The 27,398-nt window shown below is 42.2% G+C and overlaps 1 protein-coding gene across 4 annotated transcripts in view; it reads right to left on the reverse strand.

Annotated features, from left to right (window-relative positions):
* bsna (bassoon presynaptic cytomatrix protein a) overlaps positions 1–27,398 on the reverse strand; it is a 184,465-nt gene that overhangs the window by 37,080 nt on the left and 119,987 nt on the right. For all 4 annotated transcript variants that reach the window (XM_037771811.1, XM_037771814.1, XM_037771810.1 and 1 more), the window contains 2 exons: positions 11,049–11,507; positions 202–5,556 (listed from right to left, as the gene is read on the reverse strand). In XM_037771811.1, the coding sequence (XP_037627739.1) occupies positions 202–5,556; positions 11,049–11,507 (5,814 nt within the window). The remainder of the gene's footprint in view (positions 1–201; positions 5,557–11,048; positions 11,508–27,398) is intronic.

Genomic DNA, 27,398 nt, shown 5'->3' on the forward strand with positions numbered 1-27,398 from the left:
TTGCAAGTCAATTTACTGGTTGCACATCAAAGATGTGACATTGAAAGAACAAAACAATTAAAATAATAAGGAAAAGGATAACGCAATAAGATACACCACAAATAACACCACCACAAAAACACAAACCAATATCCAGAGCAAAACCAACAACCACAAGACACCAACTATCAAACTCTCCACTCCTCTTGTTTCTCCCTCTACCTGTTCCTTGATGTTCTGCAGCTCATGCAACTCTCTCTGCACCAGCATCTGCTCCTTCTCCCTGTGCAGCTTCAGCTCTATCCTTTCTCGTTCCAGCTCCTCCTGCAGGCGCAGTTGCCGGAGTTTCTCCAGCTCCACGCGCTCCCTCTCCATCTGCAGTAGCTGCTCCTGCTGCCGATGCAGCCTCTCTGCCTCGGTTTCACCCTCCTTGTGTATGGCACCCGGTGGAGGGAAGGGAGGGAGACCCCCTGGGATGGGTAAGCCACTAGTGGGGCCGGAGGGGCCGACTAGAGGTTGGGTGTAGCCGTGAGTGTGTGAAGGAGCTGAGGGTGGGTAGGCGTGGGCTGCTGGAGGCTGTTGCTGCTGCTGAGCAGTTGCCACTTGTTGCTGTTGTTGTTGTTGACTGTTCAGGTGGGCCTGGGACAGGTTTATTGGCTGCTGCTGTTGCTCCATTGGTATGACAACTGTTCCTTGTACTGGGACCTCTGCTGAGGAGGATACACCTTTACCGAGGTAAACCGGTTCATCCTGGAATGTAGAACTAGTAGTTGTCAAGTAAACAGACACTGGGGCACCTACTGGTGCTGAAGTTGTTGCAGCACCAGCAGTAGGGGCAGTAGTTGACGTTGTTTGGAGAAGACCTGGTGCTGGGTAACGGACTTGAGCTTGCCCAGTTAAGGGCATTCTGGGGCTCATTGGTAGTCTGCTAAGACTGGATAGGGGCACAGGTGTCATGTTGGCAGAGGGGTATGGCCTGTAGACCCCCCTCAGTATTGGGCGAAGAACAGAGGCAGGTTGGGTTGTGATGGGAAGTGTAGAAGCGATGGGGGTCTGAATGGTGGAGTAGATCATCCCATCAGAGGACCTAATAGCAGCAGGGTACATGGCTCTGAGACTGGCCTGCCTGGCATTGATAAGGTTGGTTAGCGCTTGACTGTGGGAGATTGGCTTCCCATCTAGTCCAAAGAGGAGGTTTTGTCTCATGCCGAGACCTGCCGCAATTCTGGCGGCCCCAGGCCCAGTTCCTCTCCCCAAACTACCAAACTGCATCAAGTCTGGGTTGCTTCCATATCGATCTATGGAATTGAGTGCTGCACACATTCGGCTGATCTCCCTGGCGGTTGTAGCACTGTACTGAGCCAAGTTAGCTTCTTGGAAGTTAGCAATGTCACGAGCAGAGTAGCCATAGTCTGAACTGATGTTAGACAAGGAATTATATCTCCTTATAGGCAGCGCTTGGGCTGTGATGTCTCCTCCGTGCCGTAAATCTGTATAGGAGCCATACTGCATCCCCATAAACCCTCCATAAGCCTGTTTCATAGCAGTTAGATCCATGGCAAGGTCTCCTGAGGCTTGGAGTTGGGGCTCTAGTTTAGAATGGTACTGTAGCCCAGCATCAGCTAGGTTCGTATCAGACATCGAAGGCTGGAGCCTACCAGGGAAAGGTAAAGTGTAGGCCTTACGTTCAATATCCATTGGATACTCATTGTACCCTCCAGGTTGTCTTTCTTGGTCGGACTCATAAGTGAGAGGTGGGGCAGATGGAGGCCTTATGCCCTCTTTCTCACCGCCAACACAGCTTCCACCAAATGGAAGTCGGTAAACAACATCACAGCAAGCTGGTTGGTTGTCGGGTTTAATTTGGCCTCCTGTCAGATCCATAGCATCCTGTCCTTCTTCTACCTTCACTAGCTGAGTCACCGCCCTGACCTGCTCTGGCCCTGCGTCCATCTGTACGACCATGCTATGTGGTAGATTACCTCCTGACATCAAACCAGGAGGACTGGGCTTCCCTTTCAGCTCAACGGGACCAGTCCCATACAGCTCGGGGTTAATGACTGGTGTTACAGCGCTGACCACAGCTGAGGCAGCGCTAGTCTGACTGACTAGCAAGTCTTTTTTCAGTAAAGGTGAGATCTGGCCAGTCATGCCGTACCTGGCCAAAGCGGATGCCTGTTGCTGCTGATGTTGCAGATGATGATGCTGCTGCAACTGGTGTTCAAGGAGCTGTTGTTGCTTCTGTAGCTTCTCTTGCTGTATTTGTAACTCTCTCTGTTGGACACTGAGGTCTTCCAGTTTGGCATCAATTTTTGGTATTGTTGGGTCAGTTGGAGGTGAGATCGGTTTGTTCTGGGAAAGACAAACAGCCGAACCCATGCCCTGACCCAGATCCACTTGGTTTTGATGGGGGTCGCCATAGACTGTTGGCTGTTTGGGTTGGGTCATGAACATGGAAGCAGCCACAGTGACACTCACGGTGGTTGGTGTGATGATCTCCTGGGTGTTCAGGTTCATAATCAGTGGCTGTACAATCGTTGAATGTCTGCTACCCTCTGATCCACCATGGTATTTCCTGCTTTCCGTGGCCAAGGAGGTGAGATCCATTCCCTGGTCAGTCATGATAATAGGAGCCGGTTTGGTGATTGTTCTGAGGTCCACAACACTTCCACCTTGGATCATATGGCCCTGCTCTACCCTAGAAGTGCCTGGGACTGTAGATATTCGACAGAGGGAGATGTTGTCCATTGACATGGACCCTCTGGTGTAACCGCTGGCTGTGGTGACCATACTTGTTCCCACATTTACTTTCTCCACTCTTTGTGTTTGGTAGAAGCTACGCATAGGAGACTGTTGGTAAGGTGGCGTGTCTGGAGGGCTGCCACATGGGGAGTAATTCTCAAATGTTGATTGGCGGCTAAATCGAGTAGGCGAAGACAGGGGAGAAGTAGCGGTGTTCACTGTCATTGGCCTAGCTGGGCTTGGAGGTGGGGAGTATGGGGCATCCTGGGAAGACTGCTGACGATAGAGCCGCGGGGAAGCTGATCGATGTTGTGATGTTTGGGTTCCCTGAGCCGACACTGGAGATGTAGGCCCAGGACCAGCTGACTCGGACATTCGTAACGCTGAACTGAAAGTCTGTGTAGAGAACTCAGCTGTATTCCTTCTGGAAGGTGAACGGGTGGGACTCTGTGGTGGTGGTGATGGAGAAAGAGGAGGACTGGTGCTCCTGTAATAAGTAGTATACTTGGGAGAACGTGGCTCAATTATTCTCTCAGTGGAAGATGTCGAGCTGTCTCGCACCTGGACATCCCTGGTGTCCCCTACCCTTCTGGTGATCACTTCTCTTTGACTGTAAGCCTGGGTAATCTCTGCAATCTTGCTGCACACACTTGAGACTGTAGCAGAAGATGTGGCAGGACCTGTAGTGGGCCGGCCATATATTCCAGACTGAGTAGACGTCATAGTGTGGCTTGTACTAGTCGTAGAGATAGTTACTGCATCTCTGGCATAAACACCATAAGCTGCAATAGTGGTGGCAGCCACTGCTGGAGTTATTCCATTCTTTCCAGCTTGGCTTTTGATCTTTTCTTTGTGTCCATCCTTTGCAGAGAAGTGCTGTGTTACTCGGACATCAGGAATCCGTCCTCCAGTCTCAGCAAAGGAGACAGGAGCTGAGATCTGGGTCGGGCTGGTCCCTGGAGTTAGTAGAGCATTGCTTTGCTCCAGTAGCTTAGCAAAAGCTGAGCCTGTGTCTAGAAGCTGTTTGTCTGCGTAGGTGCTCTCAATCTCAATCTCTACTTGCTCATCAGTGGCCTGCTGCATCTTGGTGATGTTCTGAGACGTTTGGCGGATCTCCTCGTAGATGTCTGTTTCTGTCTCTGCTGCCTCGTTGTCATATCCTGCATCCTGTTCATATTCATAATCTTCATCATAACCTTGGCCATTGACGTCCTCCTCGTAGTACTGCCCATGTCTTCCGTGCTGCTGCTGTTGCTGCTGTTGTTTCTGAAGCATCTCTGCCTTCCTCATCATCTCCTCATAAACCTCCTCGGCGCTCTTTAGCGGTTTGGAAGTTGAAGACGGTGCCGTGGTGGTCGTTGTCGTTGATGATTTCTCTACTGGGGAGTAGAGAGACATAAAGGTAGGCAGGTTGTATTCGCTGCCTGACTTGTAAAGTTTGGGCTCGTATCCCTCAGCCTCCGAGTCCAGACTCTGAGGGGAATATTCAGAAGCAGAAGAACGATGGAGTTCTTCCATTTCAGCAGCTTGTCTCAGCTCTTCTGTTGGAGAAGCATCTTCAATGGGTGAGAGATTGCTCGGTGGCGTCTTGGACCTCTCTCTGCGCCTCTGAGCCCTCAGCTCCTCCTTATCCCTCTTGGTCTTTCGTGCTGTGCTCCTTATTCTCTGTTGTTCCACCTCCCTCATCTTCTCCTGCTCTCTCAGAAGCTCTTCTTCCTCTCGCAGCTCGTCCTCTTCTGAGGAGTCTTCAATGGTGGGAAGGAGAGGGCCATGGGAGCGGTGGCGTGCTTTCCTCTGCTGCTTGGCCTCTTCCAGCCTTTGCCTCCTGCTGGGGCTGCTGTCACTGTCCTCCTCCATTGAGGAGATGGAAGTAGGAGACTGGCCTGAGCCATATGAGGATGAAGTGGCCGGCAGAGTGGAGGAGTATTCACCCCGAGAACGCTCCTCTGGAGATCCCGTCAGGCTCTCCATCTCTAGCTCTGGTTCCCGATCAAGGCTCAAGTCATTTTCATTGCCAAGCTCCATGTCTCGGCTGTAGCTACTGGTGTTATTGAGTTCAATGGTTTTGAAGCGCCTCAAGCCTCCCTGTGATGCCATCACATCTTCCTCACCCTCCTCCACTGAGCCTTTGTAAACATCGGTAGAGCTCTTAGTTTCCTCCTCAAAACTACTGGAGTGGTGCTGAAGACGTCTTTTCTCTTTCTGCGACTCAGAGATGGTATGTTTATGGTGGCTTTTCTTGGGTTTCTGGTAGCCATATCCTTCATCTTCCTCATCTTCCTCTTCCTCTTCCTCTTCCTCCTCATTTTCTTCATCAGCGCTCATCTCCAGTATTTGTCTCCTCATGAACTCCTCATCGGTCATCTCTGTGGGCTCTTTTTCCTCTTTTTCCTTCTTTTTCTTCTCCTTCTTCTCCTCCTTCCCTTCCTTCCGTTTACCCTCCCAGTCTCCTGCATCTTCTTCCTCCTCTAGTATATCTTCTAGTTCCTCGTCAGAGTCGTATGAATCTGGCGGGATTGACAGGGAGCGTGGGCGCTGCTTCCCTCTGTCATCCAAGTCTCTATCTCTGTGCTTCCTCCCCCTTCTGTCCACCTTCTCTTCAGAAAGGCTCTTCTCCAGCAAAGGCCTCATGGAGCTTTCTAGCTTGGTGATTTCAGAAGGGCTTGGTGGGGAGCCCCGTCCACTGATCCCCCTCTCACTCAGCTTCATCTCCTCTTCTTGGATTAGACCCGTGATTTCACTGTGGGAGCTGGAGATGCCGTCAGAGGAGTAGCCGGTGTCGCTGAGGCTCTGAGGGCTGCGTGACAAGTCATGGGTGCTGTTGTTTTTTGTATCCTAAAGAGAGAAGAAGAAAGAAAGAAGAATGTATTAGATTTGGGGAAGCTAGGGTTTTTAACTTAAGTCATAATTTACGCAAAGTGTGAGAATGTGTTGAAGCTGGATAAGCACATCGATATGCATACAATTTAAGCCCACATATTTATATTAATATTTTCAGATATAAAATAAATGTTTTCTGTCTAATTTTGATATTTATTTATGGACACATTTTTTTTAAAAGTTATTTATCCTATCACTCCCTGTGTAATACGGGACCTAGATTTATCGATTACTAATTTGCCAGACAACAAGATAGTTCCAAGGTGTTTGATTTTTAAAATAAGTCGTCATTGTGCTTGAACAGACATGCTAAAACTGCAGTCCTCAACTTTTAATAAAAAAAAGTAGTTGTAAATGTGTCATTGGACTACATTCTGATCTTAACATTTCAAAGCTGCACCCGATTTGACTGTTATCAGGCCATAAGCACCATAGATGTGGGTCAGTAGGGGCCTACTAATACTTTCTAACACATTGTAAAAACGCTTGTGATATGATTACTACGGTCGATAGAGGTCGCTGTTGTCTTCTTTTATACGTTCTTTCGGTGATCTACCATGTGAATAGATGATAAAACCTACTATCGGGTGCAGCAGGGCCCTACTGACCCACATCTATGGGGCTTATGACTGATAACGCCTAGTTAATGGCCTGATAACAGTCTAATCGGCTGTTCAAGAAGAGATAAAGCAATGACCTTGAAAGCTCTCTTGAACTCTACACCTAAGAATAACTTGATAAATACAAACTAGTGTGAATTTTGCCTAACCTCATTCAAATAGCTTTTCCAGAGGTTAACGTACATTTGGTGATTTAATAGGTTTTTAATGGCATATGATTAATGTGAATTATCCATTATTTTTGGAACATTAGCTACCGAGTAATGAAGTGCTAAGTATACTTCATTAGGTTTGAAAGTTTTGGAGGTCCATAAAAAAACATGTCTTGTTATATTGTTATAAAATGTGTCTTTAGGGCAGTCTGCTGAGTAACAAAGTCTTAGCTTGAAAATATTGAACAGACAGCACAAAAATGTATTCAGTAACAACATCCGATTTGGTTCTTATGAACCCTAAAATCCCATTACAGAAAATACACTTTATTCGATTAGACATTTCTGTTTAAATATGAGATGTTAATGAGCTCATATGTGGGCCAAAATTGAATGCTTAGAAGTTATCTCATAAATAAAGTTGCTAAATTACACAAAGAAGAAAGAAAAAAGTGAAGAAATGAATTCAGAGAGAACATGTTAGAGAAAAGGCTTGAGGTTGTTTATACAGGAAAACAGTAACACTCTTTACAGTTACATATAGTTCATTTACAAAATGCAGAGATTTGCCCTTCCTATTTCCAAATCTGAATAAATCGTAAAGCATATCAGATCCACTAGCAGCTATGTCAGCCCTTTGAACAAACTCTTAAATAAATACTTTTTTTCATTACAATGTAGTTACAATTCAAATATGTAATAAAGATACAGTATTATGCAACAATAAAACCTGATCAACAACATTCAGGATATGGTCTGATTTCAAATCTACAATAATATGATAAATGGCACTATTAAGACATATTACATAATCATACAGTTATCATTAAGTGGCTTATAGTTGTTATGTTTGTTAACAATTGTTTGAGCCACTGATGGAAAGAGGTCAGTCAAACTGCGTTTTTTTAGTGAGAAAATTGCAGTTTTTTGATGATGAGCGATTGTTAAGTTAACATGACTGGAACATAAAAACTACTCAAAACTCATTCATCAATGGCTCTGTCTCAGATAATAACATGACAAATCATAATCTCAAAGGGACTAACCTGGTGAATGAAAAGGGGGATGGAGGACAGAATACAAAATAGATAGGGCTGTCAATCGTTTAAAATATTTAATCACGAGTAATCGCATGATTGTCCATAGTTATTCGCAATTAATTGCAATTTAAAAAAATGTCATCTGTTCAAAATGTACCTTAAAAGGAGATTTGTCAAGAATTTAATACTCTTATCAGTATGGGAGTGGGCAAATAGGCTTGCTTTATGCAAATGTATGTATATATTTATTATTGGAAATCAATTAACAACACAAAACAATGATAAATATTGTCCAGAAACCCTCACAGGTACTGCATTTAGCATAACAATATGCTGCTCAAATCATAACATGGCAAACTGCAGCCCAACAGGCAACAACAGCTGTCAGTGTGTCAGTGTGCTAACTTGACTATGACTTGCCCCAAACAGCATGTGATTATCATAAAGTGGGCATGTCTGTAAAGGGGAGACTCGTGGGTACCCATAGAACCCATTTTCATTCACATATCTTGAGGTCAGAGGTCAAGGGACCCCTTTGAAAATGGCCATGCTAGTTTTCCTTCGCCAATATTTAGCGTAAGTTTGGAGCGTTATTTCACCTCATTGCCGACAAGCTAGTATGACATGGTTGGTCCCGATGGATTCTTTAGGTTTTTTTAGTTTCATATGTGAGTATTTTCACTCCAGCTTTAAAACTGAGCCCGCATTAAAGAAATGAGTGGCGTTAAAATGAATTTGCGTTAACGCATTATCATTGCATTAACTTTGACAGCCCTAAAAGAAATGTTTTCTAGAAAACCTCTTACTATGGTTAAAATACTTCAGAGAAGACTTTAAGTTCTCTGCACTTTAAATTCCTAGCAGCTCCCTAGATGAGGAAGGTCTGTTCTGCCTTTGAAAGCAGCCAATCTTTATAAATATTTCAGCAGGAGCGATGGCTGCCGCTGAGTAAGAAAAGACATTATTTCACTCCATCTGTGTTTCACTTTCACTCCCCCCTCCTCAAGGTAGTCCATACTGCCACTTGCAGCCTCAGCAATCTGCGAGAAGTGAATCAATGACATGCTTTCAAAACAGCCATGGACGTCCAACGTTATAGGAGAAAGTAATTGGTTCAATTTTAAATAAGAAGGCTCCACAGAAAACCTTAGGTGGTGTCATGACACACCACAACTATATTTTGTGATGTAAATTAATGATTTGTAAAGAAGGTGATCATTATTTTCAATTTGTAGTATAATAAAGCAAAAACTAGGCTGGGCTGTGATCACCAAGCTGAATAGAAATAATAAAATTCACATGAACTAGTTCAAGAGTCTACTCAGTGATTATGGAAGCCAGAAATGCTATGGAGAAAAACAATAACATGGGAAAAGTATTTTCTTCTTTCAGAGAAAAGATCATACAGAGCATGGCAAAAATATGGACAGGGCAAATATAACACATCTGGAAAAGAGTTTCCTAAAATTGGTGATGTTATTAAACCCCAAACTGTCCCATTCCATTGTAAACACATGAAGGCGCTCAGTGCCTCTATAAACCTTGAGGCATCTCACTTGTCACTGTAATCATGAATTTGATCTTTCCATCTAAAAAACTGAGTTGAATTTAACTGAAAATAAAAGAAATAAACAAAGGCATATGGGCATGGCATGAGCACATCGCATTGCAATTGTGTTTTGCCTTCCCTTTTAACTTAAGAAGAAAACAACTATTTTATGGATCAGTGACCAGTTACAAAATCGTATTACTTTTAAAATCATAACAGCATGCAGCAGCTGAGAAATATGCAGGAGAAGATCTAAAATATTCATAATAATGGGATATTTGTGCTGAAAACATACACTGGTACTTTCTTACTTACTATTTTCTTTCTTTAATTAACCAGGAGAAAAGGGAGTCCAGCAAGAACTCTTGTAAAATATGCCATTGCCATAAAAAGAGAAGTGTTTACTCACTGTGTTGTTAGAAACAGTGATACTTGGCCAACTTAATGCCAAACTAAAGTAACCTTACAGATCTTTTCAAAGTGACCTTAATGAACCTTTACAAGTGCTTATCTGTGAGCACCAGTCATGACAAATATCTGTAATTTAAGCCATATTCACATGTTCACTTACATCTGGAGTCTAAACACAGCATTCAAACCCTTGAAGGAAACCTTGGAGGAAATCTAATGTGGCAACAGGCGGCTGGTCGATGGCAGGATCCATGGTGATGTCAAAAGTTAACACCCATTTCTCAGGCGTCAGACAACACAAACTTCCCCAAGTCCGTTGGCCACATGGCCCATTTATCACCTACAGCACTAGGTCTGATTCTGCGGGGCAGCAATGTTGGAGTGTTGAGTCTGTGTTTTTAATAGGGCTGTCCTCAACCAAAGAAATTCTTAGTCGACTAATCAATTAGTTGATAGAATCAACAGAGCTGTAAAATGAGTTTCTCCACAAAGAATCACACAAAAGTATCACTTTCAAGCTGGTGTTTACAAGAGATGCGCTCATAAGTTTCTTGGAAATAAGTCATTCAGCATGAAAAAAGCATAAAAAACGACTCAACTTAAGAAATCTTAAAGACTTAATAATTGACTAAGAGGGAGCAACCCTAGTTTTTAGAGGCCTGAAGTTCCTCCTCCTCTCCTACTTACGGTAGCCTCTTATCCTGGCTCCAGACCTCTGAACTGCCAACCACATCTCTGATTTCAGTGATTCAAATAAGTCTGGTATTGTGCACATTGATGGATGTTTCCACCGGTTGGAGAAACAACTGACCAGTCAGAGCTTAGCAGAATTAAGAACGGGGACGCCATCCTCCTACATAGCTAGCGAGCTACTTAGCTACAATCATGAAAAATAGCAAAAGAAATATGGCAACAAACGTAGATGAGCCTGACACAGCAGCTGTACAAGTTACAACAAATATACTAACAAACATTAGTTAACTGCTGCTAACTGCTACCATTAGGTCCTGCCTTTGACCAGCCGATTGCACAAAACCTGGTCAGGTTTTACAGTGAGTTACGTTACAATATCTTGGGGCTGTACATACAATATTTACATTTAAACATAGGTACAGATGTGCAGTGTAGTCCCAAAGGACCAGATGTTGCACTCACTCCAATAACTGTTTGTGTTCGAGTTCACTGTGTGCTTTCTCCCTGTCATGTGGTTTACACAAGTATCATCTGGATTGCAGCCCTGTTATCATCTACTTTTCTCATCTCTGTGAGGTGTTTGGAGGTCCAACGTGGGCTAAATCCTGTCGACTATCTGGTGCTGAACAAGAGCTTTCATTAAGCTCATTAAGTGTGATGGGAAAACTGTATGAATGTGAAGCAGGGCCACGCTGAAACAGCCATGCATACTCACATAACCTGCATACATGCTCTAAATGTAAAAATGTCACACAACTATAGCCATGTTTGGTACATCGGTCTGTATGTTACACTATGGTTTACACAGAATATTCACTGATAATCAGTTTAATTTGTTTGGTATTGGTAAATTGCTCTGTCTTATTTATTTGGTTCACTTTTCACAAGCCGTAAAACCATTTTACTATCAACTTTTGTTCTTTTTCCATAGCATAACATACAGAGTAGTAAAGCACTGTTACAAAAGAAAAATCGGACTTACGTCATAGTGCCTGGACTTCTTGATTTCCTTGATCGGTGTGATCGGCTCTCCTTTCTTCTGGGAGAGTTTGGGGTCTTTGGCAGTTTGGTTCTCAGGCTCGGTTTTGGGTTTCTCCTCCGTGGGTTTCGGATGTTTCTGGCTCTCTGTGGTCGATACCGGTGCCGTAGCTGGCGTCGTGGTCTTGGAGTCGGTCAGTTGTTTGGCAGCATTGGGTGCAAACGATCCGCTACCGCCAGTTCCCGCCTGCGCTTTCTGCGTCTGGGGCTGGGTCGGCCTGGGCCCCTGCTGATTGATGGTTTTGTGGAGAGGGCTTTGCTGACTGGTCGGCGCCTGGTGACGGGGCGAGCCCATTGGCGGGTGTTTGGGAGACGAATGAGGAACAGGAAGTGGAGGTTCGTCGAGACCTCCTCCGGACAATAGCCGCTGGGTCTGGCAGTTGAGACATAACCACTCCTTTTTCTGAAACACAGAGAGGACAAAACCAAACACGGTTAGTGACAACCAGGCTGTTTTTCACAATAGAACAGAAATGTTTTTGTTATTATGTTATCGTCGTAATATGGCCAATAAAACATATTTGAAGACACACTCCCTGATTTTATTATAGCTTCCCAAATTCTTCCCTCCAGCTCACTGCTGGTGCTTTGAAAAGACTGTTAAAGTTTCAAAGCATCAACACTAACGTGGGAGGAAAGCAGTGGTGGAAGAAGTACTCACATCATTTACTAAAGTAAAAGTAGCAATACTACAGTGTAGAAATACTCTGTTACAAGTAAAAGTCCTGCATAAAAATCTGACTTAAAGGGACTATTTGTAACTTTCAGAAATGCTTGTTAACAGCGACACCTGTGGCCGTGATATCAACGAAAGTCAGCGTCGGGCTCGCGCCTTGCTCTAAATATACCTGAACGAGCATCGCTCAAAACAGTGAGGCGACACACGTCAGCTAAAAACACAATATCACTCTATATTTCAGCTGCTTGGCACTAATGTTAGCTGACCAGACGAAGGTCTCTCCATGAATATGATTTAGATCTGATCCTAGTGTTGGCTTTTCCTGCCTAAGTGCAGGCTGAAGCAGCAGAGCTCTGCAGCGTGTCTCCCTGCTCTCTCCGCCCGCAGCCGGAGAGAGCAGGGAGACACCGGCACCCGGTCGGTAACGAGAAGACAACGTAACTCTCTGTAGAGCTCCGTCACTTCACAAGACATGGAGAACCTCTGTTGGTCTGGAGGAGCTGCAGCATTTATTTCTGCACAAACGTCCCCTGTGCATTCACTAGATATTCTCAGAGCTAAACTAACTCTTCTGCAGTGTGTAGTGAACGCGCGTTCACGGCTAGAGGTGGAGCGAGCTGAGCTGTCTGAGTGAAGGCGAGCAGGCAGAGTAGGAGGGTACAGCGGCTACACGCGAACGCGCATATGCGAGCGTGCATGTGTGCCGACAAAAGTATTAGTATTAAGTATTAGCATCAAAATATACTTAAAATACCAAAAGTACTCATTATGCAGAATCACATATTATATCATTGGATTATAATTATTGATGCATTAATGTATCAGCTGGTAAAGGTGGAGCTGATTCTTATTACTTTATATTAATATTTAATAATACATCATAATTTATTGGGTGATTTATATTTTGTATTATTTATTTGAATCTGCAAAGTAACAAGTAACTTAAGCTTTAAAATAAATGGAGTGGAGTAAAGAGTACAATATTTGCTTAAAAAATGAAGTGGAGTAGAAGTTTAAAGTAGCATAAAACAGAAATACTTGAGTAAAGTACAAGTACCACAAAACTGTACTTAAGTGCAGTACTTGAGTAAATGTACTTAGTTCCCTTCCACCACTAGAGGAAAGGCACTAGTGAGCACAATAACAAAATCAGGAGTATGTCGCTTGTTTGAATACCAGAACTGTCAAAAATTCCACAAGTAGTTTATTACTGCTCAACAGTAAAGACAGCAACACTAGACAGCTCCCAGCTAAGTGTGTGTTTCTGTGTGTGACTTAAATGTCATTTAACCCCTCTGTCCTTCTGCAACTCGTCCTCCATTAAAATGATGTGTTGTCACTCAACTTCTCTGGTTAAGTAAGATTGACAGTTTAAAGCACTGATCAATATTCTTAATGCTGACTATGTCGATTCCACTCAAACAGCACACACACACACACACACGCATAAACTACTATACAATACACTCTGTAAATCTTATTTCCAGACAGAGCTGTCAGAGCTGCAGCAGGGTAAGCTAAGCTGACGTACATTTCTAAAAGGCCAAGTCACACTGACAGCTACAGACCTATTTTCATGACATCGGCTCCACTCACTCCTCACACTGTGAGGCTGACTGATGAACAATTAGTCTGCGATGCGCACACACCAACTTTTCAATTTGCTGATGTGAACACAGTGCTACCAGGTCTTTCTAGAAATAAAAAATAAAAAATAAAACAAAAGAGGCAGAAGAGAATGGACTTAGTATGAGCATCGATTGCCACCATGGCTGAAAAGAAAATGTCACTGTCCCGCCCACAGTGTTTGATTGACAGGTGATCTCTGGGAAGTGCAAATAGAAAAGCCGCAGGAGTGATTTCAGCAAAAAATAGTGACAGAAATGAGAGTTTAAATGAATTAAAATTTTGTTTAAAAACTCAAAACACATTTCTTCAACTAAGAGTTATCTCTTATTTTGCATAAGAGGGCTGAACGATTTTGAAAAATATCTAATTGTGATTATTTTGACTGATATTGCAATTTGCGATATCAGAGGGAATGATAATTATTACATCATTATTCTCATTTTCATTTAAAAACATATTCAAATGATTAAGATTTGTATGGGGATCTGTATCAAACAAAGTGTAGAATATGATGTGAAGGCTAGGACATCTCTGCAGCACCACAATATTTAATTTAAAATGGTATTTTGACACACATTACGCCTTTAACAAATATTGGTCCTCAAATATTGCGATTTCGATCAAATTTTTATTAATTGTGCATCCTTATATTGTAATATTCAACATTAATTCACTCTCCAGTATACACCTTCTGTTTACCTTCTCCATCTCTCTCCATCCAGGAGAGTAACTGGTCCTGTTCTGGACTGAAGAGCGTCCGTATTACTCATGTAATGAATAACTGACAGATGCAGCCCTCCCTACTGAACACTTATCTCCCATCTCTGTATTTTTCCACCCACTCATGAAATCCTCTCTACGCAAAACTCACCAATCCTCTTTCTAACTCCCCTCCTCTCCTCTCTCTCTTCTCCCTTTATCTCTCTCTCTCTCTCTTTCTCTGAATCCCTTTGAGACTTTATCTGTTATTGAGCGTCATACAAAAGACCACGCAGTGACTAATGCTGCTTTGGGTCGAGTGGTGAACACTGAAGTACTTATTGCTTATAGAAACTCAAGACCATTTAAACCTTTGTAATGATACCTGGATTTAATAAGATAAAGAATTATGAAAAAATAAAGAAAAACAAAATGGAAAAACTAGAAATTTCCCAGCTGAATGTTTTATTCTGAAAATAGAAAAACGGCACCAAGAAATGAATTGTTCAGTAAAACATCTGTGTGCATATAAAACCATATCAGCTCTATATCACTCTGTATTAAGGCCTCATTTCTCATTTGCCTTTTCTATAGTGAACAGAGTTTAGACAGATAATGTGTATCTGTGTGTTGCTGTCTGTTTATTTCTCTCCTGTTGAAACACAGATCTGGTGGGCATGACCAACTCATTACCATAAAGGGGCACTCCTAATGTACATAGACAAACGTTGAGCAAAAATAGGCTGATCAGAGACAATAATTCGATGTTGTTGTAACCCAGCTATCTCTTATAAATACCAAGTATTCGTCAGAGAAATAAGAGAAAAAACAGCAAAATCATCCATGATTAGAAAACCATCCAGCTAACCATATATGAAATATGAAGTCCTTCCTGTCATCATTCAAAGTTTAAGCTGCTGTTCACAAGAGAGGGAAGAAGAGGACCATTTGAGAAAAGAAGGACACATGTACACATGTTAAAAATAAATAATCAACCCGGTTTCATGCCAAAACATGTAATAGACCTGCTTGTCCACCAGAGGATAGCGTGTCAGGGTCACATTTTTGCCTCGTTGAGGCGTGAATATTACACGCGTGTATGAAGGTGCAGCACCAGCAGGGGGCAACAAAACCACTTTGATAGGTTTAGGAAAAACGTCACGGTTGGTCTTAAAATAAGTACAAAAAAATTAAGTACAATACGTACGGACACAACGTAGCATATATGTAAAACACGTCACAAACGTCATTAACATTACAAAACAAAACACCGATCTCCTGGATCTCCCATCCACCTCCCCCTCACTCCCGCCATAAGCAGTCTTTCTTACTTTTTATTCTATGTCACGAGCTCTCTACAAATGACACGCCTAAAGCAAGAACGACGTTCTTATTGCACACTTTTGCCTCGTGCATTATCGTGTCGTTCATACGCCTTTCTGTGCGACGGGGCTGAAATAATGGTGGTTAATTATTTCGACTGTGATCAAATGAGATACTAAAGCTGAAAACTTCCCCCCCAGGAGGATGTTTAATGGTTTGCTTCAACATGCAGGACTATTTTCTGCTCCTCTCTTTAAAGCCACTGCTAAAACCACTAATTCTTTTGAACATCTCTCTCCAAACCAAAACGCTTTCAGCTTCAAAAATGTAAAGAACTAATGACATTTTGTGCAATCTGAGGCGCAGACCAGACTTTATTTGATTGTGCTGCAGCTTTATGAGCACGAAGGGACGTAAGGCATGATAGATAAAAGTAACTGAAAGCAGAAAATGTCTGGCATGAATCATTTTTGCAATCATAAAAATAGCTGTCAGTTCATTTTCTGTCGACTGTCTAACTAATCGACTAACTGCTTCAACACTCAATTGTATAATACTGAAAGGAATATATATCTTATTGATTATTCAGTCGAAATAGCACTGAACATCCTGAATACTGTGGCCTTTAAAGTAAATACTTTCACATACAATACATGTTTTCCTCTACGCCTGGCCTGATGCCGTATAGTACAGAATGTAGCCTACTGTACGATGCTGACCCTGTGTGTGTATAACTGTGTGAAGCTACTTAGCCGATAGCTAATACTTTCTGTGTGCTTGTGTGTGTGTACATCCCCTAAAGCAGCACACTGACTGTACAGTACAGTAGTAGCCTCTGAGACTGTTGAATCAGTTTTAGACCCTAAGGTGAACTCATTCCCTCCTTTTCCCAGAGCGAGTACATTCAGTCCTACAGATCACATCATCACATGTGTGTGTGTGCGTGTGTGTGTGTGTGTGTGTTGGCCCACAGAGTAGCCCATCGCTGCACCACTTAACCTACATAGCACAGACACTCTGGCCTTTTCTCCTCCTGTCAATAAAATTCACTAAAATGCTCCATCAGTTCTCATCCTGCATTCAGACTCTCTCTTTCTAAGTGTCTGTCCTTTCAAACGCTGTCCAGTGTTGTATTGTTCTGTATCGTATTTTTACCCTACCTTCCAGCTCTCTCTGTTTTGTTTTCAGCTATTTCTTTTTCTCTCCTTTTACATTTCCTTTTTCATCTAGTTTTCCTTATTGCTCTTTTTCTCCTCCATCTCTTTTCACAAAAGTAATGAACCCCTTTTTATTTATGCCCGTCCATTGCACATCATATCTCTTCCACCAGTGGATTTGATTTATGACAAATCTGTGTAAATAACTCACCATCGTGTTCAACCCTCATTTTACCCCTCGGCCGAAGGGAGGCCTTCCAATTACTCATCGATGAAGGAGACGTATTTGTCATATTTTGCCCCGAGGGGAACGGTATCCTATGTAGCCAATATTTGTGGTATTGCCTGGTTCTCCCTCTCTGTCTCTTTTTATCTATCTTTATACTACTACTATAATGTGTGTATGTAGATGTGTTGGCACCTGAAAATACCATCTAATGGTTTCAGAAACTCACTTAAACCCTTATCAAGCTTTGGAGAAACCTGGGTTACTTCAAAATAAGATGCTTCCTCAACTTGAATCATGTAGTTAGCATAGACTGTATATAAAAAGTAAGAGGTAGTCACCGTGATGTCAGACATTGGTTTTGTGGACATGAATGTCTGTACCAAATTTGTTGCTGAGATAAAACCACAAATGCTTGCTCAACTTGCTGGTGGAACTGGAGGAGAAGTTAGTCGGATATGTCCTCTCGGTAACCATGAATGTCCAACACGTTCTCATCCCAACTTGTCACATACTGACGCGTCAGGACCTCTTTGTGTCACTTTCTAAAGCACTGGGTAGCCCAGCGCGTCAAAACTATGATGCTCCGCTACGGTCGCAGGAAACATGTGCTTAACGTTGTGAATTCAAACAAAAACGCTTAGGTTTTGGCAACAAAATCACTTAGTTAGGTTCAGGAAGAAACATCATGGTTTGTGCTTAAAATTACTGTTTGTAAAGTGAAAGTGAAACTTAATGTTGTGAACACAAAGACAATCAACACATTGTTGGTTTGTTTCATTGTTTGACTCAAACAGCGGTCTCCTGGATGAAAGCTTTGTGTTTGTCGGACCAAAGCACCACCTCTCCCGCCCACCCTATGTATTTCTTTTCGCTCTTTAAACTACGTAACCACACTCCCTGACCACTTTTTCTGATTTTAATATTGACGTGGATGGGTTTACATTGTAGTTACTTGGAAACCTGGTGTGTCTCATACTGGTGCTAAAGGGTGTCTCGTACATTGGTATTTGACGCCCTGGGAATGACAACGGGCTGTGTACAAAAGTTCTTGGCAATCCATCCAATAGTATCTAAGATATTTAATGTTAATTGTGATGAACATCAATTTGATTATTATATATGTGATTTTACATACGTTTACCATATTGTAATATATATTGATATTGGAAAAATGTTCATATTAATATATTGTTTTCAGTGATATATCCTAAATATAATCCAATGTTAAATACGATTAGACTCCATGGCAACCGTACCAAACCATGGCTCTCCCTCTGTTTAAAATACTGAGTAGAGTAGTTCTCTTGTGCCGAAGCTCCTCTCAGTTTCAGTTCACTTCCAGTCTGACTCAGTCTCATCCTTTTGTCTTTGTGTTTTACTTTTCACACATTTGCACCTGCAGTTTCCCTCTATTCTCTCTTCACTACATGATCATTAAACTTCTATCTCTCCTCTTCCTCTCAGCTCTCACCCTCCCTCTCTTCTCTCTCCCTGTCACCCTCCGTCTCCCTTTTTCTCTCCAACAGAGCCAAGGCTATTTTTACCCAGAATGCCATTGTTCTGCTCGAGCGCACACTTCCCTAGCACTGGCTGCTGCTTTAGGCTGTACTCTACTGCACCACACATACTTACACAAGCACAAGCACACACACACATGTAGTCACACGGTTCACATCAATGCAAAATGGAGGAGGCCTGTGTAGCTGAAGGCTTACCAGAAGGAGAGAGATGACAAGCAGAAGGAGGAAGAGGAGGAGGAGGGGAGAAGAGGAGCCCACTGGGCGGAGGAGAGGGGAAATGGGGAAGTGAGTGACACCACACGTGCGCGTGCATGCACAACACACACACACTCACACAGTAATTGAGCTCAGCCTCTGGTATTGTGGCTCCCTGCTGAGTCTGATGTAACTGGCTTGGAGTGGGGGCAGAGGAGAGAGGAAGAACCAGGGAGAGCTGTTGAAGTGGACAGGCGGCGGTGATGATAATGGTTTCATATATGTACTAAAACAATTTTTCTTTCATGTTTTGGAGGAAATATAAGCGACTAGCTGCTGCCTGGATTATATCCACTGGCAATGTTTTTTCCAGTCCATGGGTGCTATGTTCTTGTACGGTGCAGAAGCCTTGGAAAGGGGGTTGGGATGGACCATCTTTAGGTCAGGCTGTTCTCATACACCGTTCGTAGCTATACTTAAGAAACGTAATGCACTGTAATTCATATATATCCCACAAAATGAAAGCGTACTGTATGTAATCCACGTATAGGGCTGTCTTGAATACCATTTTTTGAGCTTCGAAGCTTCGGAGAGAAACATTCAAAGGTATTCGCACGGCAAGCTGATATGTTCCTCTGTTTGTCTCCATCTCCCCCGTTTCAGTGCCGGGACATTGCCGGCGATATACAAACAGAGATATCCATCTGAGAATAACTAATAATAATTAATGTCGAATGTGAATAATGAATAATGTTGTCAGATTATTCCTTATTTCATGGGCTATTTGGTGATTTATGCCAAAGAAGTACACACATGAAAGCATGAGTAATGAAGCTGAAGCAACACAGCTTCCTATAACAGCCTGTAATGGTCCATCCATCCAAATGAAATCATATAAAATATATTATATTACTGTCAAATATTTCAAGAAAGTATTATCACTATCAATAAAATACTGAGCATGTATATATATATATATATATATGCATATATATATATATATAATTCCCTTTGAACATATATTAATATGTCTTCTCATGGTTGCTTCCCGGTTTCCTAACTTGAACCCAAACGACACCGTGTGAGTTTTGGGGCAGGTTTCACCGCTCGGTGCTCAGGTTGCATCAGTCACCATACGTGAGGAGATTCACTTTTACATGAGAACAAAGAGCTGATTCCCACTTAAACTCTTTTACCTCTCTTCAAACTCTTCACCTTCTTCCATCTTACTTCCTGACCTCCTGAGCTCTATCTCCCCTTTACACTTTTGTTTCCTCTCTCTACTGAGATACTTTTTGCTTTCTCTTTCTGCTCATTTCTTTTTTATCTCTTACTCCATCCTTCTCTCCTCTTTCGCTTCCTGTCTGCTGTCCATCATTAATGTTTTGTGTGCTGGAAATACTGCACACAAAATGGATGTGAGAAAAGAGAGATAAAGGAAATCTGAGAAATTAACTAATAGCCAGGAGGTGAGAGAAACTGTTACGGAAAGCACATTTTCTTAAGTCCTGACTACTGCATTACATTTTAGAGGGAATTATTGTACTTTTTACTGAACTACATTTATCTGACAGCTATAATTACTACAGTACTTACTTTTCAGATTAAGATTTTACTTTAAAAAGCATATGATAAGCATAGACTGTTTATAAGAAGTGGACGTAGTCGTAGAGAAACATTTCCCCCACTTATCAGCTCTCGACCCCTTCAGATTCATTCTGTGAGCCTTTGGAGGGGGCCAGACCCCTATGTTGGAAACAACTGGACTAAACTACACTCTATAAAGCAGATGAAAGTAGCCTCCACCTTGACTTGCTACAGCAGCAATATGTTGCTTACACACTGATGCATTAGTATTAACAACGTAATAATGTAATATGTGACATTATATCAGTCACAGGGGCCTTTTAATCTGCAAGTACTTTTCATTTTAATACTTTAAGTATGTTTACATTGTTGTATTGATACTTTTACTTAAGTATAGGATCTCCTAGGATCTATTGATTTGCTTTTGAAGAGAGGAGGAGCAATTGTATAGTCTCAACTGCTTTTACTGGATGAAATCCTGGCAAACATATACAGCAAGCATATGCATACACATAGACACACGTACACAAAACACACTGGTTGGATCTAAGGTGGATGATTTTATCTAACACATTTTGCACTGTAAGAAGGACGAGAGGCAGGGATAGAGAGAGTAAGAGGAAGAGAAGGAAATAAAATGTAGGAGAGGAGCGGAGGTATTAAAAGCAGGATGAAAACATAAAGTGAAAGGAGAAGAATTTAGAGGAGAACCACAAGAGCAGCGGAGGAGAGGATAAAGAAGAGAAATGCATTGAGGAGGAGAGAAAGGAGGGAATGAATTAAAGGTGGGAGAGGAGAGAAAAAGGAGGAGAGGAAGGAAATAGAGAAATAAATTAGAGAAGTGAGGAAGGAGGAGGAGAGACGCTAGGGGACGAGAGATATGAGGGGATGAATTATAGGAGTGGAAAACCAGTGATGGAGAGAATAAGTAAGAGATAAATTAGAGGTGGAGAGGAAGGTAGAGGAGAGACACAAGTGGCAGAAGAAAGGAGGAATAAATTAGAGGAGGAGATGAAAATAGGAGTAAGAACAAGAGGAAAGGAAGCAGAGAAAGAGAGGCGAGGGAGCATGGAAGGAGAGACGAGTTATATAACCGAAACAGGTTTCATTTTCATTTCACAGATATTTTAAAAATCTCCTCTTCTCACCACAATGGAGCCTCTTTAATTACGTAACCTTGTTGTGAGAGGCGAGAGCAGTGGGCACAGGGCTGTATATGTTAATGCGTACACATTATGTTTTATTGCCCACATTACACCGTCACCTCTTTCACTACAGTGCCTGTTTTCTGTTTTCAGCCGGCCAGCCGACAATTCTTCACGGAGAAGATATAAAACTCTTATGAGGTTGATCTGCCCACCTCTTTCTTCTGCTCACACTACGCGTAGGAGGACCTCATTAGCATATGTTGTGAATTTATAGCTGCTGTGATGATGAATTCTGACAGTAGCTAAAACTACAAGTAGTAGTCTGTAGTAGTAGTCTAATAGTCTGCATCAATAAGCCTTAAATAGCCTGATAACAAAGACGCAGCAAGTATGAATTAGAAGCAAATTAAGCATTATGTAGAAGTGAAGCCAATGCTGAAGTGCCTTAAACTTGCATTCTTTCTAACAGCCAGCAGGGGGCGACTCCTCTGGTTGTAAAAAGAAGTCTGATTGTATAGAAGTCTATGAGAAAATGACCCTACTTCTCACTTGATTTATTACCTCAGTAAACATTGTAAACATGAGTTTATGGTCTCAATCGCTAGTTTCAAGTCTTCTTCAATACAGCATGATGTTCATTTAGTGAATTATGGTCCCATTTAGAGTCAAATAGACCATAAAGCAGGGGATGCTTTAGGGCGTGGCTACCTAGTGATTGATAGCTCGCCACCATGGCGTTGTCCGGTCTGGGAGTTGTCTGTTTTTGTCTTACAACTTTAACCCTTTCACAGTGTGTTTTCAGTTCATGAAAGTTAATATTAACATTTTGGTTGCAACTTGATCTTTCCCCTTAACCAGGTAGTTTTTATCCCTAAACCTAACCAAACTTTACCCAGAGAGGACGCAACTCAGAAGAGGTTCAAATGAATCATTTGTTGTGGACATTTGTAAAGATTTTGGTAGGCACCAATAAACCATGTCTTCTTTCTGATAGAGGCCTTAAATACTCAAATGGGTAGGACATTTTTATGACTTGTTTGAGTACAGAATGCTCTGTCTTTCATTAGAGAGAGGTGGACAGAGACAAGAGAGAAATAAATACAACTGATAATAAAAAGGTAACTGGAAGAACAATAAACACTTAACTAATTGAATTCCACACTGATTTATTTATACACTGCAGATTGTCCTTTGGCCCCGGAGCAGCTCCACTGCAGTGGATAGAGGTTAAGTGCCTTTTTGACATTGGCTTCTGAAGGAGACTTTTCCTGCCCTGATTCCCCTCAGACAGACCGGGGATTTGAACCGGCGACCTGACTGTGACCGGCCGGCTTAGAGGCGGAAGTCTTTGTGGTTGAAAGACGGAACCAGACCAAAGGCGCGCCGCGGTTTGTTCACAGTTTGACCCACAAATCTGTCATGAGAGCTAATTTTAACAGGCTTGCTGTCTCATTTGGGACTGACTGACGTACACAGACACAAACGCACACAAAAATAGACTCGTATGCACACAAATAAACACCAATCAAAACAGGGGGCAACAGTACAATCTCTGCAGGGCCTGCATGTGAATCCCTGCGAGAGTTTGTGAATGCGTTTGTGTGTGTAATGTTTGTGTATGGACTGCGGGGATCAGAGGATTTTGACTCCTGCAGTAATAGGATGGCAGCGAGCCAGCAGCTGAGGTACAGTGGGCCGGGCTATCTCAGCGGGGAACGTGAAGTCAACTAACTTCTACTGCTGCTTTGTCATTGAAACAAATAAACACCTTAAAACTGATTTATCATATTGTACATAAGATTTGTCCTACAATCCGCTGATCATTAATTTCTGTGTTAGCAATGAATGAAATTACTATGTTTAATGTGAAAGGGGTCGCTGAGCATTATAGCCAACTAACAGAGTCTTTTAGCTTCTTTTAACTCATTGTTTTGGCATATTTACTGTTTGGTTCAGTCAAACTGTTTCAGCAAACAAGCTCTGATAAGTCCAGTGTACGCAAAGTTAGTGACTAGCTGTCACATTTAGCAGCTTAAGAGCCAGATATTTTTCTCAGGTGGACAGAAACAAAGACATATACACAAAGACGCCGCATTGACTGCTTCTGCGCGTTGCTGTGATACAGTTCATGTAAGCCTAAAATTAACACTCACTCCTGTCTTGAATATCTAGCAGTGATTATAACCTTACTAATTAACTAATAAGACATCTTTTTTTTCTCCACATAGATCCTAATCCCTTGAATATAAAAAAACTCATTGAAATCGGTAGTGCTTTTTATCCTGAAAAACCTAGCTCCCCCTTTTACTTTACGTCTTTATTTACAGGCCAGTCTGTCAAATATGGTGGCGACGTTGACGTATGATCCAAAGGCCAGCGCGGCGTCAATATGTTTATAGACAGAAACTCCAACTGAATGTTAATGTTGCTCTGTGTGGGCAGCTGTTTTTCTTAACGTGTTAAGGGCTTTTCAGACGGGGAGCGATTGACGCACCTCGTAATTCATTTTCAACGAGAGGCGAGTGGGCAGGTAGGGAGGTGCAGGCAATCTAACAGGCGGCGCATACCAGCTGCCAGATATGAATTGTCTTGAACTTTTTTTCTACACGTTGCGACACGCAGTGCAAATCAATAGATGAGAGACTGATCCTTGCCGTTTGTGAGTTCCCTGAAACATATAACTGTTTTTGTGGGACATAAGCAGGAGGGTTTTCGAATGGCAGAGCATCGGCGCAAGACTGGATGTGTCCGGTAACGTTACGTATAGTTTAAATGACAATGATCAACAATAACAGTCTGGGGTTGGCATCAAATACTAGGATTGACACATGTGTCAACAAATCGAGCTGTGATTAGGGATATATGACACACCACACAGTTGTACCGGAAGGGATACATAGAGTAGTGCACCATTTCCATGGTTGGTGGTTTTACATGACGCTACTCACGGAGAGCTTGTCTGCCTGTCTATTCACATGGTTAGCGCAGTCAGACGCCGCGGATCCAAGCGAGTACGCAGGCGGAGTGTCGCTTACCGTCTGTAAAGACCTTTAGCCATAACAACGTCACGCAGCTTTTAAGAGAAAAAGCTTCCAGAGAGACTGTTTTCTGAAATATGCCTCGTCTGGAGCTACATCATGAAATGTATTGCCATGTCTGTGTTCTTTCTTTTTTTATTCAATAGGCTGAATTTGAGGCTTTTGGCTACTACATCCAAACACTGAGGGACTTCAGTTTTTTTTGTTGCTGAATAGGCTAACTTAAAAAAGAAAAACCGCTGTGCTATATGAAAACTGTAAGCTAAATTTAGCAACCTGCTCTCTGTGTTCTTGCCTAATAGTGTGACTTTTCTAACATTTCCAATACTGCACTTCTATTCTTAGACGTCTTAAAGATACGGGTCCTATTTTTCTTGTTTTTATCCACAGAGCCTCGACAGAAATTACCTCTGTGGGGACACAAAAGTTTAGCAAGTTGAAGTTCTTGCCTCGCTGTGTGTACCCAGATTTGAATCTCATTCGTCGGCGGTGGGGGGGCTGCTGGCTATTATTAGGATTTAATTGATCTGGCCTTGGTTTTAGTATGAGAGAGACTGCAGCCTTTGAAGTGCTGAAGTGTGTACTTTGAAGTGCAGGAGGCAGTACTCGCTTGGACAGGAGCATTATGGGTAGGGGAGATTGCTGGCTCATCCCTGCAGGGCGAAGAAAGAGACATGATCAGACAGATGCTAGAGAGGAAGTTGGAGGGAAAAAAAATCTTGAGGAAAGTTTAGCCGAGAGCTTAGAGAGAGGAGAGGAGAGGAGAGGAGGGGAGGGGAGAGGGAACGTCTTCCAGTGTGAGATGAGTGAGTGAGATGGAAGGGGAGGGATCATGAGGAGGCTGAGAAATGGAAAGTAAGTAGAGGTGGGGGTGGACGTGAGAGAAGATGGAGTGTCGCAGGGAGAGAAAAACATGGAAAACAGAGAGAGAATGATTGCAGAGAACTAAATGAGAGGGTGTTGAGGGTGAAATGAGAGGGAGAGGATAATAAGAACCTCTCTCAGCTCTGGTTGCCTCCTGTTTATTCCACCACAGTATACATCAATACCGGCACGATACGAACTATAAAGACCCAACAGTAAAATGTTTTATAGACTGAAATTTAATTTATAAGCTGGATTTTGGTGGAATAGAATTGATAAAATACCTGTTTGTGATGGGATGAAGCCACTTTGCTTACTAGTAAATCGTAGTTGGTAATTGCACACATCAGTATCTGTCAACAATATTTGCAAACTTGTATTAAAACAGCGGCAAGAATGATCATACCTTGCCAAAAGAGGAGTAGATTGTGTACATTGACTATAAAGCTGAGACTCTTGTGGATCCAATGAGCTCAATTTTATTCATGTTAGTCCTCATAGGAGCCATTTCATTGTAGTGAGACTGTATAAAATGACCTGTGGTGACCTCTAGGATAATCACAAACTCATGAAACTTTACAACCACAAACTAGAGACCTAAGACAGTCAGAGGATGGATGGCTTTCCTATGTAGATTGACAATAAGGGGGTTTCCAGAACAGACATGCTCGCCAATCAATCATTTCTTGCAGAAATCTCCAAATGTCCAAAGTTTCTGATACCAAATCAAAGCATGGCTTTTTCTATGATGTTCCTCAAGGTCTTGGTTTCTTAATGTGGTATTTTGGAGGGATTATTGATCATTTTTATCAATTTTCTCGAGTGGTAAAAATGGTTAAATTTAGCACCAAATCTGTGTAACAAATGGTATCAACCCAAAAATTGCTGCAACAACTTATGTGACATAATAGAGCATGGGAATGGCCATCATATACTTCCATCTCTATTTATTTCAATGAATTAATTCATGTTTATTTCTGATATATGACCAAAATAACTTGACACACAGTGCTGAGCAGCATCTCAAATTAATATTCAGGATCCCAGCATTCACATGATGTACACCACTTCTATGTGACATCTACTGTTGACCTGCTATCTCCCCTTAAAGACCCAGTGTCGGGTTAATCAAGTTTTGAATAGTAAGGTTTTGGCCTCTTCCGACACTGAACAGATTAAGTACAAGAATGAAAGTTCAGAAGATGTAGCTGTTAATATCACACCCTAAATGTCTTTCTAAAATACCAGTTCACAAGTCCCCAAGGCTGTTTAACTTGTGTATTTTTCCCTCTGCTATAATATGAGGTTTCGTGCCAGTTTCGGCAGCAGTTGACCCGCACGTCACTGTCTATCAAATGCTTGCAGGAAGGGAAAGAAGAAATTGGGGAAGCACAAGGAGGGCAGAGGGAGTAATTCTCAAAAAAAAGGGATTGAAAGAGAGAGGAGGATATATGTGAGGACGTATGAGGAGATGGGTAAAATGGAGGACAGAACAGAAACGGAGACGAGAAGGCAAAATGTCAGAGTGAAAGAGGCAGAGTGAGAGGATAAGGATATTAGTGAATTAGAAAGAGAGATGAGAGGAGGATGAGGGGAGGGAGAAGAAAAGAGAGGAGAGGAGGAGGAGAGAAAAGAGAGGCAGATTCCAAAAATGTACAGTGAATTAGTTCTGCCTCATGAAACTGGCAGTTCTGGCTGAGAAATGCTTTGGGGGCAGGATTTCTCTCTGTGTGTGTATTTGCATGAATAAGTGTGTGCTGGTGTATCATGTTGTGTATGTCCGGGTGCCTGGATGTAAGGGTGCGTGTGTGTGTGTGCGTGTTTGTCGGCAAAGAGCATCACTGCCTCCCCAGAACAGAGCTGATGCCGCGTTGACATTTAGACAAAAACACAAGCGCCGTCTTTTAAAAGAGCAACTGTGAGAGTGAAGCTCGCAGAGAGCTGACAGGGTCAGACATGACTGCTCCTGAGTACAAAACAGAGGAATAATAATAATAAAAAAAAAACATAAACTGTACCTGTCGCGTCGTTACACGTCATTTAATCTTCAACTAATTCCTTAAAGCTACTCAGGCAAAGATTTTTAATGGAAAAACACATTATTGTATTAGCGTATTATTGGCCTTAATCAGAAACTGGGGCTAATCTCGTGTGGACTCTGATTGAGAAGCAATGAATTGAAACATAATTAAAGAATGAAGTTTCTCCTAATCAGCAGTGAGTTAC

The sequence above is a fragment of the Sebastes umbrosus genome, chromosome 6 (assembly GCF_015220745.1).
Source record: "Sebastes umbrosus isolate fSebUmb1 chromosome 6, fSebUmb1.pri, whole genome shotgun sequence".
Taxonomy (NCBI): Eukaryota; Metazoa; Chordata; class Actinopteri; order Perciformes; family Sebastidae; genus Sebastes; species Sebastes umbrosus.